Raw genomic sequence first — 20,892 nt, 5'->3', positions numbered from 1 at the left:
AGTGTAGTAAACGGCTGAAGGATCATAGGTCACCATAGGAAAAGGGATTCTGAAATAGGGTAATAGAGATAAAAGTGGAGAGAAGGATCTGGATTTGAGAGAGGAATCTGTAAGCTTGGCCACTTCTTGAATGTTGGAAGTGAGGACAAAGAAAGAACTGAAGATAATTTCGGGTTTTTGTTGTGAATAACTGAGCAAGAGTGGTGCCATTAACTGGGACAGAGGGAACTGGAGGGAAGCAAAGTGGGGGGCAGGGGGACAAGCTCAGCCCGGGGCACATAGAGTCCGGAGAGCCTGTGTTCAGTAGGCACGAGAACAGGGCAGTGTGGTGTTCAAGCAGGCAGTCGGGTTTGGGACACGGATTTAGAATCTGTTGGCATAAACATGGCAGTAATGCAATGGAGACAGCCTCTGTGAAAGCACACAGATTGAGAACAAGGCCTCAGATCAATCCATGAGAACTACCCATTGCCCTCTCACCCTGGGGTCATCCCGTGGACCTATAGTTCACATCAGGAAAGATGCAGTTCGATGTCCTTGCTTTGCAAATACCATTACCTGGAAGAGGAGAAACCGCTGCTGCAGAGTCCGTGAGAGAATTTCCAGACCGTGAACCTGAGGAAAGATTCAGAACGTTAAAATAGTCACTTATCATCTCTCAAGAATTGTGCCCGATGTCTTGGACACCCTCTTTGGAAGTGCCTCCGCGGGCCTGTTCGAGAAAGGACTAGCTGAGAACCACACCCATCACCAAGAAGCCAAAGCCCGGGCACCTGGGTGACAGAATGAATGGGAATCCGGAAGTGGCTCTTCCATTTCTGCTTTCTACAATGAAAGCGGGACTGAGGCAGCATCACGTGTAGAGTCACGAAGTCTCTTACTTCCTAGGTCTCAAGGTGGCTCCTGGGGTGAACCCTACTGCCTACCAAGCGTGTGCAACAGTGTCTGCGGCCGAGACGGGCGGGGTTTCAGAGATCACCGAAATGAGCAGGCATCTGCACCTGGATGTTTAGCTGTGCCAAGACTGGCCACAGCAGAAAATGAGGACAGGTGACCTCCTCATCGACCTTCCATCAGTGTTAAGTCTGTTTCCCAAGCGTCATAGAACAGCAGATTGGCCAAGCCAGGATGTGAATGCAAGCCTGTCTTCAATACCATCCATGGGCTCTTATCAAGTATACTGTTCTGCCAGCCCACGAAGGGCACAGCCTGGGGACGCTAGTGCCAGGATGCCTGAGCACCGCCCTGTAACCGCACCTGCCACGGGGGGACATAAGCCACACTCCACGCAGGGAAACGCTGGGGAGCCTCCGCTGCAGTATCAGGCTGAGTAAAATCACTGCAATAAATCCTCTTTGGTAACTTTTATGATTGCCAGGTTTAAGGACCAGAATTTAATTTAAATCTGTTTGAGGTTTTATAAGGGTCTCAGTACAACAACAGCCACCTGAGAAGCTTATCCCGGAAACTCTAAGAATTGGCATAAGCTAACAAATGAGAGGTACTCCCAAGTCTTCATTTCATGGTCCCTATCGGAAACCAGATTTCCATATAGAAACTATGGTCCATTCATTCCCCTGCTGCGAAGGGAGGAAAACCCCAGGAAACCCCATCAAACTTCAAGCCAAAGACAGCATGCTGCACTTGACCCGTCCCTCCCATCTGGACTGCTGGAGTAAACGAGCCATCAGTAACTTCAAGAGCATTTTCTGGAGGAGGCCTTTTTTATGGCAATAGCAGTCAGCCTTCTTATGACCAAGAAATTTCTCTTAGAAGGATCTCTCCCATTAGAGTGCACCCAGATATTACATCTAATTGTCATATTCCATGGACCTAAAAAGATCAGCTGAAAGATGAGGGGGAGACAAAGTCCCACAGCCCTCACCGAGGAGGCTCCATGGGATAACTTGAAAGGTACCGCCCCACACATGGAGTGTCACGGTGACTTATACAGGTGCCTCTAGGGCTCACGGACTATGAGTGGAAAGGAATGGGACAGAATGAGGACCTGGCTATTCTAAAAGTATCCTAGACCCTTATTGTTATTTATTGGCCATCTCTAATTTGGGGGATATGTTAAATGAAAGTGTTACTGAAGGATGAATGAGAAACTTGTTACCCCCCAGTGGGTGCTTGCTAGATCACTCAGCAGGCACAGGCTTCCCCCAAGCCCTAGGAAAAAAGGCTTCTCATTTTCAAAGAACGTCTCTTTCTAACTGGCTTTGGCACCTGCAAAAGAGACCAGGGGCTGGACTCCATTGGAGCCCCTGTCTTCGCTGTGGGGAGGGACTAAGTGACCACAGGAGGAGCCGCTCAGAGGTCTGAGCCCAGGATTGGGCCCTCAGAAGGCCTGGGGGTGGGGCTTGCGGACGGCTCACAGAGTGGCCCGTAGCCTGGTGGCAGCCAGTGGACAGTCTTGCTCGGGACAAGACGCGAGGGGGTAACCAACAGAGTCCCTTGAAAATCTGTACTTTTCCGTAAGCACTGAGTTTACTCTCTGAGCGTTCCCCCGTTGCTGAAATATATTTTATTCCTCCTGGAGAGCAGAGTTTTGGAGAGAGGCTATAAAGTGTACTTGATGGCCGACCCGAAGTCCTTATGTCTGATGACTACTTGGGTCCCCTGGACTTTAACCAGAGAGAGACAGAGGGAGAGAGAGGGAGAGACTGGTTGATTCACTGCCTTGGCAGGATGTCTGGAGAATACAGCCTGAAACTTTTCAGACTGTTCTCATGAACTTAAACAAATGAGCCACCACATGTTCAGGGTGGGGAATGAGCTTTAATCCAAAGAAGTCTACTGAGGCCAGGAGCAAAAAGGGAGCAGGAGACACCGAATAGAGAAATGGGGCCGCAGAGCCAGAACAAGGAAGTCGCCCGCAAACCGATGGGAGCAGTGGAGAAGCCCGGTGTCGGGCACCCGGGGCCTGTGCCACTTTGGTCTGAGTCATTGGCGCTTACTTGAGCAGAGCTCCAGCGTCTCTGCGAGGTGGGTGTCCTCTTCGCAGATGTGAGAGATGACCAGCTGGCACGCGCGCGGCCCTTTCCGCAGGACGGCGTCGATCAGAGCTCGGGCCTTATCCATGACCGTGGCGTTTTCGCATTTCACTCTCTCCATCTCCTCCTGGTTCAGCACGCTGTTCTGGAAGAGTTCATCCAGCAGGCCGCTGAGCGTCCCCATGCCCACTGAGTTGATGAACTGCTTCCGCTTGCTCTTCAGAACCTTGTCTGTTTGGAGAACAAGGGTGCCTCAAGTCATGAAAACGGGCTGACGGCCTCTCGGGTCCGCGGCCGGGGTGGCCTGCTTGGGCTGTAATCCTAGGACGCCCCTCCACACGGAGCAGGCAGGCTGCAGGCGCACACCCCGCGCTGTGCCTGGCACTGCCCGGCGCGCCCTGGGCCGCCCGAAACCACACCGACTCCCTGCATTCCCACCGGGAAACCTGGCGGGACCCTGACATGCCCTGCGTTGACTCAGCCCTGCAGGGGAAGATAAAGAAGCAGCGCTCGGTCCTCACGTTTCCCGTGGTGCCCATCCTGGGCCGATCCAGCACCTTCTACAGACGGCGGCCCTTCACATCCAGTTAGGACGGCAGGACCGCAGGAATCCAGCAAAGCCCTGGCTCCCTTCTGGCTCTTGCCTGTCTTCTCTGCAGGCTGTGGAATTATCTGGAACCCTCTCCCTCTGCCCTCCCCCGCCCCTGCCTCTCTGTTCTGATCACCTGAACACCCCTAGAACTAAAAGCCAGAACTGATCTCCCCAAGAGCTGCCCTGTGGAGACCGTGCAAGACTCACCGGCCATGGCTCCTCTCTGTCAGCCCCGCTGGCGTGTGGTGTGAAAGCGAAAGCACGGTCCACCTTCCCTTTAGCAGGGTGTGTACACATGTTGAGAAATAGCCACTGCTCACCCGTTGGCATCCTGTTGTGTTTTCCGCCCACACCCCCACCCCCACCCCCGCCCCTTCAAGAGGCAGGCAGTTCTCGGAAACCGTGGACTGCACCGGGGAGCTAGCTTTGGGGGTTTCTTCCCCTAGTGCTGGGAGGTCGGGGTGGGAGGGAGAGGGGCTTGGAGCGCCAGGAGCCCGTGGGGAAGTGTGTGCACGTTGAACTCGTATGGTGGGTGCAGACCCTCTGCTTTGGCACCTCACTTAGTCCTTTCTGGCCGCTGGAAAGGAAGGGCACACACTGGGCGGCGGGTCAACCCCAGGGGCCTGCCTGTCACAGCTCCAGACGCTTCCGGCCCGGGGTCAGGGCCGCAGTACCCACTGGCGTTGAGGTGCTGGCCCCTTGCTGGGGCTCAGGCTGCTGACTTCTCGCAGGAAGAGGAGCTCTCTGGAGCCTCTTTTCTGAGGGCCCCAATCCCGTTCAGTTCTGCCCCCCGTGACCTAATCGGCTTCCAAAGCCCTCACCTCCCAGCACGTCAGCTTGGGCCTCGGGGTCTCGCGTGCGGTTCTGGACACAGACTCTCAGCCCAGAGCATCTGGGGAAGTGGAGCCACGCTCCCTGCCCCCCCCCCCTCCCCTGCAGCGCCGGGCTGTGCTCCTGGACGCAGGTTTGCTTTTAGGGATGGAATCATTGTTCCCCGGAACCAAATGTCTTCTCTCCTATGGCTCTTCCTTGGCTCTGAGTCTAGGGACACAGTAGAAGCTCCAAGTCCGGCCGTGGACTCAGAATCTCTGACTGAGCTTTCGAACCACAGTGCAGAGCCTGCTTGGGATTCTTTCTCTCTCCGTCTCTCCTCCACCCGTCCCCTCGCTCGCACTCTCTCTCAAACTACATAAATAAACTAAAAAGAAAGAAAAAAAGACATGTACCTAGTAAATTGTATTACATAGAAAAAATCCTCGTAAAATAAATTAATTGCAGCAGCCCAGTCATCAGTGGAACATATGATTTACCGGTGCTCATGTGAGAGTCGCCGGTGCTCGCCGGGCTGTGCTCCGACACCAGTGTCCAGGACGGGGGACAGCTTAGGGGACAGAAGGTCCCTGGGCTTGTACTCCGCCTGTGCCCCTTACGACACTTAGAAAGCCACATACCCTCCAGGGCTCTCCAAAATGTATTCTTCTTGATTTTTGTGGAGCTGTTCGGACCTCATGATGAACGCATCTCGGTGACAGCACTAACCAGCTATGACATATTCTTTTATTTTTTTCTTGGTCAAAAAGTTCCCTCTCCTGCATCCTGTCACCAAGGACTTTGAGGTCTCACAGCCCTGGGGTGGACTTCCATGTAGATCTTGGAAACGCTGCTGTGCACCTCTACGCTCCTCTTTTCTCTCCCGTATGGGGAGGGTGGGCTCATATTCTTTTCAGGGTGGAATGGCCACATGCACATGGCTGTGACCTGGAAGCAAGGTCATGCCCAAATATATGGTTTTGTAAAATGCTTCTGGGTTTGTTTTTTTTTTAATCTCGTGTCCTGTCACAACAAGTGTGTAAGTTAGACGGTTACATAGGCATGGATTTCCTGTTACATTGAGAGGACCCAGGGTCAGAGACTCAGCGAGCACGGGCTGGGGAGCCCAGGGGAGAGGCCAGCGCTCCTCCCCATTCGGCTCCTTGTTGGGGTGGGGGGGGGGCGCTCCTCCCCGCCTCCCTGCTCCTGGGAGTGTGGCGTGCAGACTCAGAGGATCGGACGGACTCTGCACCTGCTGCTGTGAGACAAAGATAACTTGAGGAGATAAAGTAGAAGCAATGAGAATAACTACAATGACAATAAACGAGAGCATAGATAAAAGCGCTGTGAGAAAGCCAATTAAATATGACCCGAGGACCAGAAGCAGTTAGGGAGGCTTGCAGAGGCTGGCTGGACCAGTCTGGGGCAGCAGGAGGCGGGTGGTTTGGGGATGGTGATGGAGGAGAGAGAAGACAACTACCCTGAGACCTTTCTGTGTTCCAGGGACTGAAGTAGGTTCTTTCACCCACTCAGAAATGCTGGAAAATTATTACTAGTAGCTCAGTTTTAAAGATCAAAACATGGAGACCCAGAGTGGACAAGTCTCCTTCTCAATAGCAGAGTCCGTGAGTATGTGGTATAATTTGTTTGGTTGACTCAAAGCCTATTGTTTATCATCTATCTATCTATGTGTCTAATATCTGTCTGTCTATCTGTGTTTTGTCTAGCATCTATCTATGTATCTCTCTGTGTATCTGTGTTTCAATCTATCTATGTGTCTGTCTCGCACCTATCTGTCTGTCTATGTGTCTAACATCTACATGCCTATCTGTCTGTCTACTAAGAGTGGAAATATGTGACCAGAACAACCCAGTGAGGAGATTAATATAAACAAAATGCCGAGGCCAGAGTCCTAGGAAGGAGAGAAAAACAAGAGTGCTTGAATTAAAGGATGTTCCTTTGGGATCAGTGGGAATTGAGTTTTGAGAGGTAGGTTGGGTCTAGGCTATGATGATTTACAACAGTCCGCCTCAGTGAGGAATCCAGGGGGACATGACAGGCAGTAGGAGCCGCTGTGGATCCTTGAGTGGGAGAGTCAGAGGGATGCGCCTCCGAAGGAGCTCTTTTGCATTGAGTGCTTACCAAAAAGTAGGCCCTGGGATAAGTACGAGCAAACCTTGTTTTGTTGTGCTTTGCAGATACTGTATTTTTTACAAACGGAAGGTTTGTGGCAACCGCACCTCAGGCAAGTCTGTCAGGGCCGCTTTCCCAGCAGCATCCACTCACTTGCTGTCTTTGTCACATTGTGGTCATTCTCACAGGGTTTTGAGCTTTTTCATTATTGTTCCTCTGTTTGTTACGGTGGTCGGCAGTGATTTCTGACGTTACTGAAGGGATGGTTTGGGGATGCCGCAGTCTCAGTCCTTAACTGCTGCCTGTGTCCTGACTGCCCCGCCCACCGACCTCCCTGTTCTGTGAGACCCAGCAGCGCTGAGATCAGCCCAGTGAACAACCCTCAGTGACCTCTGGGAGTTCAGTGGCAGGAAGAGTCACGTCTCTCACTTTCAACCAGAAGCTAGAAATGACCAAGCTCAGAGAAGAAGACCCGTCAGAAGCCCAGATAGGCCGACAGCCAGGTTGTGAACTGTTAAAAAGAAAACCACAGGCCCAACATGATGTCATTTAGGACAAGTCCACAAACTGGGACTTCACCCCTGCCCTGACTGCAGCTTCTGCCTTCCCCAGAAATCCGCTCCTAACTGGTCAGCCAGGAATCTTCTACCTCAGTGAAGTAAACCATCACATGGGCCCTCTCCAGCCTCCCCTCCTCCCTGAAGGGAGCTGAGGTCATTCATTTCCTGACCTCCTGCCCTTCCCGCTCAGGGAAGGTGACCTTGCCCCCATCAGTCCTTTTCTTTTGCTAATAACTTTCTTGCCCCTTCCTCCTTCCTGGGAAAACCTTCCATTTTGCACACCTCCTCAGAGTTCCCCTCTGCCCGCTAAATGGGATGCTGCCTGGCTCATAAAGTGCTTAATTAGGGCAATTAGATCTTCACATTTACTCAGTTGAAGTTTTGTTCTTCATTGATACTCACAACCTTATAGTGTGTGTGTGTGTGTGTGTGTGTCTGTGTGTGTGTTATTTTTGCTTTTTATTTTTTATTATTTTAGGATTTATTTTTGGCAATCCTCCCCCCTAAGCTTAAATGTACCCAGAGGGAAAGAAATCGTTCCAACACAGGGGTGGGTGTGTGTGTGTGTGTGTGTGTGTGTGTGTGTGTGTGTGTGTGTGTGAGTCCTTCCCACCACTCAGGCAACAACCCAGTTCTCTGAGGAATTAATAGAATAGTTGGCCTTGTACAAATCTAGTCTTTGTAGGACCACAGGTGTAGCTCCAGGAAGAATTCAAAGTCCACTCAGAGATTTTTTTCTCTTACCAATTCTAAAACCTCCCTATTTAATCTCACACAAGATTGCAAATATTCTAAAACTCTGGCCTTAGGGAACCCATTTTATCTCTGTGCCTTTGAAATGGTAAATGATCTACTTGCTCTCTTCTGGGATCTTATCAGGTCCATCTCCTTCAAATGCAAATTTGAGGCTGGTAATTCTTATCAAGAAAAAAACAAAAAGGGGAAAGGTCTTTTGGAACTGGACTTGTCAAGGACAAATACAGATCTTGTGTCTTCTCCACAAATATTAGTAGAAAACTCTTTAACCACCTAGCAGGTAACCCTTAACTTGTTCCACATACCAGAAAAACAAATTGGAAATCCCACTTTTATAATGAGTGGGTTTTGTTCATGGCAACAGTATCAAAGCAGAAGCTCTGAGGTTTTGGTTTTCGTCCGTCTGTATGTCCATGCGTTCCTACACGTGTGTGCCGTCGACGTGTGCCCCTCTCTGTCTCCGTACAGGACTGTCAAGTGTCATCAAAGAGCTCTCTTCAATGGTCCCAAACAAACAGGCCCTTCTATAAACTGGCATTCATATAACTTCTCACAGACGGAACAGAAATTAACCCAAATGTTTTCCAAGTTCACGTGACCTGGGATAATCTTAAGTAAAGTTAGTTTAAGTTTGTTGGTTTAATTAAAATAGTCATGTGTTTAGAGTTGCAGTTGAACACGTTTTATTCTACCCGAATTTACTAGTTCTATTCATGTTATCTGTTGTAATTTACTGGCACAAATAATCTACAGTGATGGCTGATTTTGTCAGATGTCTCATGAAGTTTTTGTGGGTAATGTAAACATACTTCTGGGAGCAAATGATTTAGATATAAGTGGAATAAGAAGATATGGTACATCTAGACGATGGAATACTACTTGGCAATGAGAAAGAATGAAAGCTGGCCATTTGCAGCAACGTGGGTGGAACTGGAGCATGTTATGCTGAGCAAAATAAGTCAGGCAGAGAAGGACAGATGCCATATGTTTTCATTCACATGTGGATGTTGTGAAACTTAACAGAAGACCATGTGGGAGAGGAAGGGGGAAAAACNAGGGCACTTGCTGAGGTGAGCACTGGGTGTTGTATGGAAACCAATTTGAGAATAAACTACATTTTCAAAAAGTATATAGATAAACTTTAACAACAACAATTACATTTTGTGATACATATACTCTAACTTCCCAAAATTTTTGTTAACTTGAAACTTTAGAGTCTTGGTAAATTAAAAGATAGAAATGTATCGAATATTTAGATCATGCCCCAATAAGATAAAATAGTGAAACAGTGGTTGCTAAAGAGGAAAAGCATAGGACAAAATCTGAATGCAGAAGTGAAAGCCGTAGAAGGTTGGTGGAAAAACGATTCTTTTCAAAGGCCTAGATTAAAATGAATTTTAGTTAAAAAGGCAAGCTGGTGCAAACGAGAACTTGGTTTTCTCGCTAGAAGGACAAAGTTTTCTTGGACCTTTGGTCTGCTTTTCATAAGAGATTGTAAAAGCTTTTTTTTTTTTTATTTTGGGGGGTTTTTTTTAATTTTTTTTTTTTCTGAGAGAGAGAGAGACAGCATGAGCAGGGTAGGGTCAGAGAGAGAGAGAGACAGAGAATCTGAAGCAGGCTCCAGGCTCTGAGCTGTCAGCACAGAGCCTGACGCAGGGCTCGAACCCATGAACCGCGAGATCATGACCTGAGCCTAAGTCAGATGCTTAACCGACTGAGCCACCCAGGCGCCCCTTTTTTTATTTCGTTTTAAGTAATATGCCGCAGAAACAAGATTTCTGGGTGTTGTCAAAATAATATTATGTGTCTTTATTGGGTCTTTGATTCCTTAAAAAAACTGAACTCAGTTACCAAAAGCTAAGGTTTTCTGGGTTTGTTTTGATTTGTTCAGCTGTTTCGCTTTCTATGTTTGCCTGCAAAATCTTTAACTGTCATCATGCTTATGGAGATAACTTACTGTTGCAGTGACTTATGGTCCTATTTGACTAGTGTTTTATTGTGACTCTTTTTTAATTTTTTTGGTACTTTGAACAAACTTCCCCAAATTGAGTTCTCAATGAAGACTTTTTGACTAGAAATAACTCTAGGATTTTTTTCCAGAGTGTTCTTCGGACATTTCATAGGTACTCTTTGTGTATGTGTGTGTGTGTGTGTGTGTGTGTGTGTGTGTGTGTGTATTTATTTATTTATTTTTTTTTTGGAGAGAGAGAGAGAGAGAGAAACAGAGCATGAGCAGGGGAGGGACAGAGAGAGAGGGAGACACAGAATCCGAAGCAGGCTCCAGGCTCCGAGCTGGCTGTCAGCACAGAACCTACACAGAGCTTGAACCCACCAATCATTAAGATCACGCTCTGAGCCAAAGTTGGATGGTCAGCTAACTGAGCCACCCAGGTGCCCCATCCTTGGAATGTTTCAAAGATTTGTTAAACTAACCAGGCTTATTTGACACATTAAATTACATGGAAAGTATTAACAAATGAGAACTGATAGTAAGCCCTCTCTATATTGTATTTGTATGGGTCTATAAAAATAAGCGTTCTTGAAATTCTGAGAAATTCCTAAAAATGCCAGAGGTCCTGGTATAATGTTGTCACTTGTGATTATTCTCTGAACATTCTGAACGTGCTGTCATCAACACTGAGGCTCACAGTAAAAGGACTGAACCAAACTGAGTACTAAAGGATATCTTGCTGGTTTTCATGCATGAACAGCAGCAACAGGTAAATATTGTGGCATGTGTGCGACCCCTGGGTGCCAGACTTCTGCCATCCTGACGCCCTTGCACCGCGGCAACCGTCTGCTCCTAGAGCAGAGAAATCCAGATGCATAGACAGTGCCCATAAATGAAACAGCCAGGGGTGTGGGAAACTCAGCATGGCCGCTCGGTTTTTCCTGGCTTTCTCAAGAACCTCATTTTTTAAAATAGTATTTGGAATCCTGGACTTATGCACTTAAATGCACTATGCATTTAAGGTGACCCAAATTGGTGAGGAGACTTCTATAAAATTGCAGAAACTGTCACCCAGCAATGTATAACCTGTTAGGCCCATCATTGTAGAAACTCTTTTTTGGTCCCAGAAGCTTCAGATCTTCTCTATCTGCATCCTTTGAACACCTGCAGCGAGACTTGACCCAGCCGCCCCTCGGTGAGCGTTACCGATATGCTCTTACTGTGCTTGTGTTTTCTGGATGAGCTGCGGCTTCCCCATGCTGCAAGGCTGATGTGTCCACCCGCCAGAGAAAGTGGTGGAAAGTGTGTTTCCCACTTGGGGTTTGCTGTCCATGAACTCCACTGATGGAAGCGCCCACTTCCCTGGGCAAACCAGGTGAAACAAATGATGTCGAATATAGAATTACCACTGCACGCATCGCCTCAGTCATCAGACAAGGGTGAGAGAACCGAGATCCTCCAACTTACAATTTCGGAACTTGCCAAAACGCCTGGACTTCCTGGCCTCAGTGCGTGGCTCTGATCTTGCTGACTGTTCACGGTTCACCCTGGGTGAAGATATAAACTCTCCACGTGAGATAGTCACCTGCAGCCTGGTGTCTAATGATACACAGCTTTCTGCTGACCCTTTGTTGTCCCAGGCTAGAATGACCAGCTGCTAGAAATCTCTCATGCCTTATACTCAAGCCTGTCCTCAGCACATCATAGAAGTTTTCCCAGATCCCAACTCATAGGACCCTGTTGGCCACAGTCTGGAGCCTGGTGGACTGGGAATTCTGGAAATGTCATCAGAGGAAGACCATTCTGGGGCCCGCCCTGAGGGAAGGGTGGCCTAGCCTGGAATAATCCTTCCTTTCTTTTCTTTTGCTAAGAACTTCTTTGCCCTACCCCCCCACCCCCGTCCTTTCAAATATTCCCATTTTGTAAAACTTCCCGGTGCTCGCCCTCTACTTGCTAGATGGAATGTGGTACCATTCCTGCATCTCCTAAGAAAACCAGTTTGATGCTCAGATTGCTCAGCCGAATTTTTGTTCTTTGACAGAACACAAAGGAAAGATTGTTGTTAAAAATTAAAAGTGCTACTCCAGTGATCACGTGAGTGATAAGAAAGTGAAACAGCCTTATTGCTGATATGGGGAATGTTTTACTGGTTTGGATAGAAGTTCCAACCAGTCATAGCGTTCCTTTAAGCCAAAGCCTACGGTGAAGAAGCTTCAGACAAAAATGTTGAAGCTAGTAGAGGTTGGTTCATGAGGTTTAAGGAAAGAAGCCAACATTATAACAAAGTTTCAGGCAGAGCAGTAAGTGCTGATGTAGAAGCTGTAAGTTATCCAGAAGGTCCAGCTAAGACAATCAGTGAAGGTGGCTATGCTAAGCTACAGATTTTTAATGTACATGAACCAGCCTTCTATTTTAAGGAGATGTCATCTAAGAGTTTCATAGCCAGAGAATAGAAGTCAGTGCTTGGATTCAAAGCTTCAAAGGACAGGTTGACTCTTTTGTCAGGGGTTAATGCAGCTGGTCACTTTCAGTTGAGGCCAGTGCTGTTCACCATTTTGAAAATCCTAGGGACCTTAAGAACTATGCCAAACCTCCTCTGCCTGTATTCAACAAAGTCTAGATGACCTTATCTGTTTACAACATGGCCTACTGAGTATTTTGAGCCCATTGTTGGGGTCTACTCCTTAGAATAAAAAGATTTCTTTCAAAATATTGCTGATTATGAACAGCGTCCTGGTCATTCAAGAATTCCGATGGAAATGTACAACAAAATTAATGTTGTTTTCATACCTGCTAGCACAACACCCATTCTTCAATCCAGGGATCCAAGGAGTCATTTCAATTTTAAAGTCTCATTACTTAAGAAATACATTTTTGGGGCACCTGGGTGGCTCAGTTGGTTAAGCATCTGACTTGGGCTCATGATCTTGTGGTTCGTGAGTTTGAACACCACATCAGGCTTGAGCCTGGAGCCTGCTTTGGATTCTCTGTCTCCCTCTCTCTCCACCCCTCCACCACTCATGCTCTGTCTCTCTCGGTCTCTCAAAAATTAACAAACATTTAAAAAAACCATATTTTGTAAGGCTACAATTGCCATAGAAAGTGATTCATCTAATGGGTCTGGCAAAGTAAACTGAAAACCTCTGGAAAGGATTCTAGATGACAGTAAGAATATTGTGATTCATGGGAGGAGGTCAAGACATCAGCATTAATGTGAGTTTGGAAGACGTTGATTCCAGCCCTCACAGGTGACTCTGAGGGATTCAAGTCCTCAGCAGAGGAGGTCACTGCAGATGTGGTGGGAACAGCAAGAAAACAAAAATCAGAAGTGGAGCCTGAAGATGGGACTGAGTGGCTTTGAGCTAGTGATAAAACTTGAACGAAGGAGGGGCTGCTTCTTGGGAAAGGGAGTGGTTTCTTGAGAAGGAATCCACTGGTGATGCTGCCGTGAAGACTGTGAAGACTGTTGACAACACAGGATTCAGACTATCACATGAACTTAGTTGATTTAGTTTGAGAGGACGGACTACAGTTTCAAAAGAACTTCTACTGTGGCTGTCACAAATGCTGTCAAACAGCCTCCTGTGCTACAGAGAAATTGTTCATGAAAGGAAGAGTCACTTAATGTAGCAAACTTCATTGTTGTCTTTTTTTGCGAAATTGCCCAAGCCACCCCGGTCTTCAGCAGCCACCGTGGCCAGTCAACAATCATCAGAGGCAAGACCCTTCACCAGCAAAAAAGATTATGACTCACTAAAGCGCAGATGATAGTTAGCATTTTTAGCAGTAAAGTATTTTGTAATTAAGGCAGTATACATTGGATTTCTTTCTGTTCCTCTTTGTTCATTTGGTCATTATGCTGTTGTATACTTAGTAGACTATAGTATACTGAAAATATAACTTTATATTCAGTGGTAAACCAAAAATTCATTCGACTCCCTTTATTATGATTTTCACTTTATTGTGCTGGTCTGGAACCGAACCCACAGCATCTCTGATGTATGACTGTAGTTGTTCCACATTGGATCTGCTAGTGGAAACTTTTGAAAATACTGGTAGTCAGGCCCTCTCCAGATTACTGAATCAGAATCTCCAAGGGTGAGGCTTAGGCTTATGAATACATCAGAATAATTCTAGATATTTGTGATGCCTATCCTCTATTAAAGATCACTCGTGGGGGCTCCTTAGTGGCTCGGTCAATTAAGCTTCCAACTTCAGCTCAGGTCATGATTTCAAAGTTCATGAGTTCAAGCCCTGCATCAGGCTCTATACTGACCGTGTGAAGCCTGCTTGGGATTCTCCCTTCTTCCCTCTCTCTTCCCTTCCCCTACTTATGCTTTTGTTTTCCTCTCTCTCCTCAAATAAATAAACTTTAAAAAAAAAAAAAGACCACTGCTGAGTGTCCTAATATCGTATCTCGAATAACCAGAAGCTCTTTGAGCCCCCCAGGTATCATAGCATTGATAATTTAGTAGAGCACACTCTTGAGGGCATTGCTGGTCCCACAGAAACCGGGAGCAGAGCCCTGGGTGGCCAGGGCATTGACGTCTAGAGATGGGATGGAAGTCCCTGGGAGTCAGAGGTTGGCTGGGAAGAAGAAGCTGCAGAGGTTGTGGGCTGGAGTGAAAGAGCAATGAGCTTGTCTGGACTGGCCGGCAGATAGGAGAGGTGTGTTCTCCATGCATCAGATTTCTGGGTCAACAGTATTATGAAAATACTGACATGGGACCTACATATGGTAGAAAGACTGACTTTAAAATAGCACTGGAGCCAAATCCTTGAGGAGAGATGGGCAAGGTCTGCAATCTGCTGTGTTGCATGCAAGCAGAAGCAGAAAGAATTCCTTTCCAAGGTCAGTGTCCAGATCCTCCTCTGAAATAGTAACTGTACTGACAGATGAAGTTTATGGACTAGGATGGGAGCCACTATGGGAATATCAACAGAAACAAGAAAATACAAATACATGTCCCCAAGGATATTCAGATGTTGAACTAATCAAATATGGTGTGTACAATGACCGTGTATGAGAGGTTCAAGTAAAAGAAGCAAAAACCAATTATTTTATAATAAGGAATAATCAGAGCAACTTAATGAAGATGGAACATGTAAAGGAAATCTATCAGTTGTACTTAATAGTGGTTAGGTTGAAAGGTAGACACACAGAATTTGGGAGAGCATAAGTGATCCAGACAATATATTCAAATAATTTATCTGGAATTCAATATGCGGAGGTGAGGAGCCGGGAGATTTGAGAAAGGAATTCAGAAATATCAAGGATGAAATGAGAATGTTTCAGATATAGCTGATTAAACTTCTGGAAGGACATAATTGAGGAAGTTGACAAAAGACAACACTTAAAGAAAAATTTCCGGAACTGAGGAAAAAAGATGAGTCTACTAAATGAGGAAACAGTGTAAACACAGAGAATAACTGCTTTCCAAAACAGCCCTGTGAATTAGGCGTTGTTCCCATTTGAATTGTGTACCACAAAAATAAATGTTGAGGCACTAACCTGCAGTAAGTTAGAACATGCCCGTATCTGGAAAAAGGATCCTTGCAAATGTCATCGGTGAAGATGAGGTCATATTGGAGCGAGCTCTGTACCCAGTATGACTGGTGACCTCATGAAAAGAGACTGGGGAACACAGACACAACGGCATGCGAGCACAGAGGCACTGAGGGAACGCAGTGATGTGATGATGAAAGTGGAGATCGGAGGTTCGTTGTGGTCGTAAGCCCAGGTGTCAGCAGCTGTGGAGAGAGCATGGCCCGCTGACCTATGGATTCCAGAACTGCAAGAGAACATGTTTCTATTGCGAGCCTCGCAGCTGGGGACGCTCTGCGGCGGCAGCCCTGGGAAGGGGCACAGACATTATGGTTCTGTTTTGCAGCTGAGGGAGCAGTGTCAGCGAGATGAGCTCCCTGGTCCAGGGAGTGAGGGGAAGCCTCCATCCCTCAGACCCGTAATCTTGGGGCGCAGCTGAGCCTGTGGTCAGAACAGAAGCCAAGCGTCGAGGACCCTCAGACTCTCTCATGAGCACAGATGTCTTTCCTCTGACCCTCGTGAATTTGATTTCTTTTGTTGTTGATTCTGTATCAGAAGTTCAAAGTTGTGAGTTTTAAATAGGATCTTGGATGACAGGGCTCCCTTGTAATTCTGTGTGAATTCCCACAGAACAGTAATTACCTAGAACCCAGTCCCTATAGCTACATTTCTGTGCTCATATGCTCTCCCTGCGTGGCTGTTCACACATAACCTGATTCCTGTGATTTATGCTTCTCGCCAAGCCTGTGGGCTGTTTACATTCAGGACCTCTGATGAGGAGATTAAAGGCCAGACTTTGGGCTTAGCCATTCTTAATAACATCAACACTTTACACTGGTGTCATGAATGAGGGGATCATTTACCAACTCAAGTCTCCGTTTCCCTTCTCGGAAACTACCTGCTTTGGAGAAACTGGTGGATTAAATTTAATACTTGAAAATCAGTATCACCTATTGAACAGCAGGCGTCCAGTAATGTTAATCATTACCCTTATATACCTCTTGAACTATCTGTAATGCAAGGAGAATATAAAAAGTGTCATAAGAGAAAAGTTCTCGTAAGTGAAACAGTGTATTTCCACGAGGACTTCGGAAGACTGAAGAATCACATCCATTTCAAGGGCAGAGGGAGGGTGGCCTTGAAGTTATGTTGATGAAGAGAAAACAAATTGAAGGCTTGGGTAATACAACACGCGCCTCCAAGCAGTGTAGTATGTGGTGCTGATTTGGACTGAGGAGTTGAGAAAATCTCCATCCCATGCACCTTATCCTGCCTAACCCGAGTGCTCTGAGGTGCAGAGCTCGGCTCGTGACCAGTGTCCCAGCTGGAGCCACCCAGTCTCTGGTCGTCTCTGCCTTGCTGCCTGGAGATGGTCACCAGAGAGCTGAGGGCTGGCTGCTCGTGGGTGAGCACATGCACCCGGAAATGTGGGTGCAGGTGTGGACTCCCCAGTGCAGGCAATAGTGGGTTGATAACTGCCCCCAAACCCCCACTTCCTGTAGGGCAGCTTCTATACTGTGCAGAAGATCCCTCGGGGAGACTGGACTCCGGTTGCTGGGAATAGGAATTAACACATTAAGGAAACATTTTTGGGTGATTTTCTCCCTTCCATGTTCCTTCCCAGCTGCCTCACTAATTACTGCTTCCTCTGAACCCCTCCTATATACACTACCTGCATGCAGGTCCCAGAGTCCATCTCTGTGCTCAGGAGGGTCTCCACTGAGATAATTAAGGTCACCCTCACGGTCATTACCATCCTCATCTTTACTGAGCAGTTACATATGGCGTGGGAAGCCCTATGCTTAATTTCCTACATACAGCATCTCATGTAAGCCTACTACACTATGAGATCGGTAGTGTTAACTCTTCTTACAGATAAAAATCTGTAGCTAAGATTAATGGCATAGGCAATCAACATCCACTAAGAGCGAAACAAAGGTGGGTGTGAATATATACCCAGATTAGTTTGGCGACCAAAGTCTGATCTAAACGAAGTGATACATTAATTCCTCTGTAACAGACCGTGCATCTCCGTGCAACCTTCTTGCCTTCGCTTTTCAAGGCTGCCGCTGTGACACTAATGTGTCTTATCAGACTTATTCCCCACTGTCCCCCACAATGTTCACTCACTAACTTTAGGCGTTGCTGCTGAATAATCCCTCAAGTATTTCTCTAGTCTGCCTAGTCAGACTACAAGCCTATTGCTGTTGGAGTTTTGTTTTGCTTCTGTCTGAGCGACCTCTACACGTTCCTCTGCAATTCTTCCACTGTTCCCTGAAGAGATCATTAAATGGTAGGCAAACTACGTGGGGCAGGGCTATGCAGGCTTAGTTTCTGTGGATAAGCAGAAGGCAAGGTAACACAGGGAGGGACACGTAAAGCACGCACAAAAATCTCTATTAAGAACTAAGATACTCGTTTCAGCTGCCTAACTGTCTTCACATAGGTCTGCGTATTGTAAGGTCTCCTCGTCCTTCCATTTGGGGATTTACTGAAGTCTGGGCGCTTGCCACTTGAACTTGTAAAAATAAAACAATTCCCTTGAGACTGAAAGGAAGCAAGCAAGCACAGTGTCCCCCCCCCCTCCCCTGGGCTTTGTGAATGGCATCATCTGGGCTCCTACAGAAGTAGTCCCAGGGATCCCGCGTCACCCACACGTGTTTTTCCACAGAGCAGACAGTTTTCTCTGCTTGCTACTCACTGAAAACAACGAAAGAGATGTTGGTCTGGTCATCCTGCCAGTTTCTTTCTCTCTTATAGTCTCCTTTCTTCGCCATCATTGTCTCTCTGCTGTTTCTACCCTGCCCTCTCCCCCCACCACACACACCCTCACACACTTGCACCATCATTTAAAATCCACTGCCTCTCTTTCCCACAAACAGCCAAGGCTACTTTCTGCTTTTCCTGAAAAGAATATTAATTTGGCACAATAGGTTTTGAAAACAGATATAACATACTCATTGTCCAGCAGTAAAATGTAGGATTAAACATTCACCTTCAAGTGGCTTTATTACCTGATAGCAAGATAAATGCAGCCAGAAGATAAGGTCCTCAGCAGCAGGCACCAGACCCATTCTCTGACCTTCATCAGGCTACAAGTACCACTGGATGACAAGCACTGGTGACAAGAAATTTGCAAATCCTATGCTCCCTGCACTCAGGCAACATACCATTTGTCCAGCAGTAGGGCCTAGATGATGATGACCCTTAATTTGTCTCAAAACCGGGAACAGTTCTGGGTGTCCCATATTTGGAAGACGGTGTTGCAGAAATCTAGCATCCACGAGAGCTCTGATAGTCGGAGCTCTTCTATAGTCTGGCAGTACTGGGATTAGCCATGGACCATTAGATATGTAGACTCTTGGGGCACCTGGCTGCCTCACTGGGTTGAGCCTCTGACTTTGGCTCAGGTCATGATCTCGTGGTTCATGAGTTCAAGCCCTGTACCAGGCTTTGTGCTGACGGTGTGGAGCCTGCTTAGGATTCTGTCTCCGTCTCTCTCAGCCCCTCCTCTGCTCAAGCTTTCTCTCTCTCTCTCAAAAGTAAATAAACATTAGAAAAAAAAAAAACAAACACAGAAAGAAATGTAGAATCTCAAGCCCCACCCAAACAAGTCTGAACTTATTTAAGAAGATTGAAATCATGCCAAGTCTCTTTTTTCTAAACACCATCCACCATGGGATGGAAATAGAAATCAATGGCAAAAAGAAAACTGTGAAAAAAAATTTTTAATGTGGAAATTAAATAACACAATTTAATCCTGAGCAATCATCTTGAGCAAGCAGTGAGTGGGTCAAATGAAAATCACAAGGGAGGGGAGCCTGGGTGGCTCTTTCAGTTAAGCATCTGACTCTTGGTTTTGGCTCAGGTCATGATCTCACAGTTGGTGAGTTCAAGCCCCAGATTGGGCCCTGTGCCACCAGTGCAGAGCCTGCTTGGGATTCCCTTTCCCCTCTCTCTCTCTGCCCCTACCACACTCGCATAGTCTCTGTCTCAAAATAAATAAACTAAAAAAAATCACAATGGAAATCTGAAAGTATATCGAGACAAAGGGAAATGAAAATACAGCATACTGGAATTTACTGCGTAACAGCAAAAGCAGTAAAAAATATGCCTAGATGGAGCTGTATCTGCAAATAAGACCACCATGTTCACTGACTTCAACGGAAGTTAGAGTCCAGTGAGGAAGAACAATGGGTTTAGAAAATAAAACCGCAATAAATGCTGTTGGCAGCGGAAACACATTGTACAGTAGGAACGTGGCCAGTAACACTGGATAAAGGTAGGGAGGATGGGAAATTAAGATACATTTGATTAAAGAATAATCGAGTTCTTTAATGCTTGAATGCTGGGGGTGCAGGAGAAAGAAAAGCCCGGGGTCAGTCAAAGTTCTGTTTGATCTGATGGGTGATGATCCCTTTGGGCACAGGGTGATCTGAAAGAGGAATGACTTTGTGGGAGGGTGGTGAGTTGAGATTTGGTCATGTTTAGTCCAAACTGACGGAAAATGCGTAGCTGGCAGCTGAAGACAGACACTGGGGACTCTGGAGTGTGGTCTGGATTTGAGAATGTGATGTAGGAAAATACAGAGATGAAAACTTCAGCCATGGGGAGGGATAAGACAGCTCAGAATGAGCATCTGTGAGTAGAGCTTAGCGTCAGCCCTCAGAAATCTCCATTGTCTTTCCGTTATTGATTAATTTCATGGATCCGTGGTTAATACCAAGTGAGATGGGCTCCACAGGGTGTGGTTGCTTTGGAAACACCAATCACTCCTGGCAAGGGAGGACCCACTTCTGGGGAGCCTTGTATAACATGGTCATTTCTAGAATGGGCTTCTGAGGCAAGAGGAAAGCGATTAAAATACTTAACAATGCTGAGCATTATTTTCCCATATATGCTGGGCATTCTTCACTGTCAATTCCTTTCACAGGCTGGCTAATCATCCATTTCAAGGTATGACTATCTGGAAATAATGGGATTTGCTGATGTCGTAAAATAAAATTCATCTCTTGAAATGAGTATGCCTTGGTGGCTCCAAAACTGACCTCCAATGCATGGCAGTTCCCTCATGTGGAGCCATCTAGCTCAGAGATGCCTAGGCTATGGGAAAAGAAGAATATGAGTAAGAGGCATCTCCCCTGAGCGACTTGCAGAAATTTCTTGCAGAAGCACGTAGTCAACTGAGGCTCTTGCTTTCACCCAGTCGTAGGGTACAAAGCCCCAGTACCAAGCCTTGGCTGAAAGGGTGAAGTTACTCAAAGGAACCTATTTAGAGATTAGGTTAGTCTGGAATCATAGAACTGTTGTAATTTGTAAATCCTTTCCCTGTGCTTTTGGGAAGAGAGGGTCAGTAGAAATATATCCTTTATTCCACATTCACAAATATTTGTGCGCATAAATAAAATTATCCACAGAGACCTAAACAATCCTCAGTCTTTTTCTTAAGAATTATTTAATAAGGTGTCTGATAGGGTGTGCTTGTGGCCCAGGTGAACTTAGCGAATGAAAATTGACATGGCGTCCAATATCCTCATGGTGATTTGTAT

At 46.6% G+C, this 20,892-nt stretch overlaps 2 protein-coding genes across 3 annotated transcripts in view; one reads left to right on the top strand and one right to left on the bottom strand.

Moving 5' to 3' along the window:
• The window catches only part of LOC144236036 (caspase-1-like), a 17,787-nt gene extending 13,894 nt beyond the window's left edge, over positions 1-3,893 (bottom strand). For both annotated transcript variants that reach the window (XM_077769648.1, XM_077769654.1), the window contains exons 1-3: positions 3,796-3,893; positions 2,961-3,227; positions 559-615 (exon numbers count right to left, since the gene is read on the bottom strand). In XM_077769648.1, the coding sequence (XP_077625774.1) occupies positions 559-615; positions 2,961-3,227; positions 3,796-3,802 (331 nt within the window). In that variant the 5' untranslated portion in view covers positions 3,803-3,893. The remainder of the gene's footprint in view (positions 1-558; positions 616-2,960; positions 3,228-3,795) is intronic.
• LOC144236384 (uncharacterized) overlaps positions 1-20,892 on the top strand; it is a 613,069-nt gene that overhangs the window by 452,804 nt on the left and 139,373 nt on the right. The gene's annotated exons all lie outside the window — the stretch shown is intronic.

This window comes from Crocuta crocuta, unplaced genomic scaffold (genome assembly GCF_008692635.1).
Source record: "Crocuta crocuta isolate KB4526 unplaced genomic scaffold, BGI_CrCroc_1.0 scaffold80, whole genome shotgun sequence".
In the NCBI taxonomy this organism is placed as follows: Eukaryota; Metazoa; Chordata; class Mammalia; order Carnivora; family Hyaenidae; genus Crocuta; species Crocuta crocuta.
This window is presented reverse-complemented; position numbering and strand designations above follow the sequence as displayed.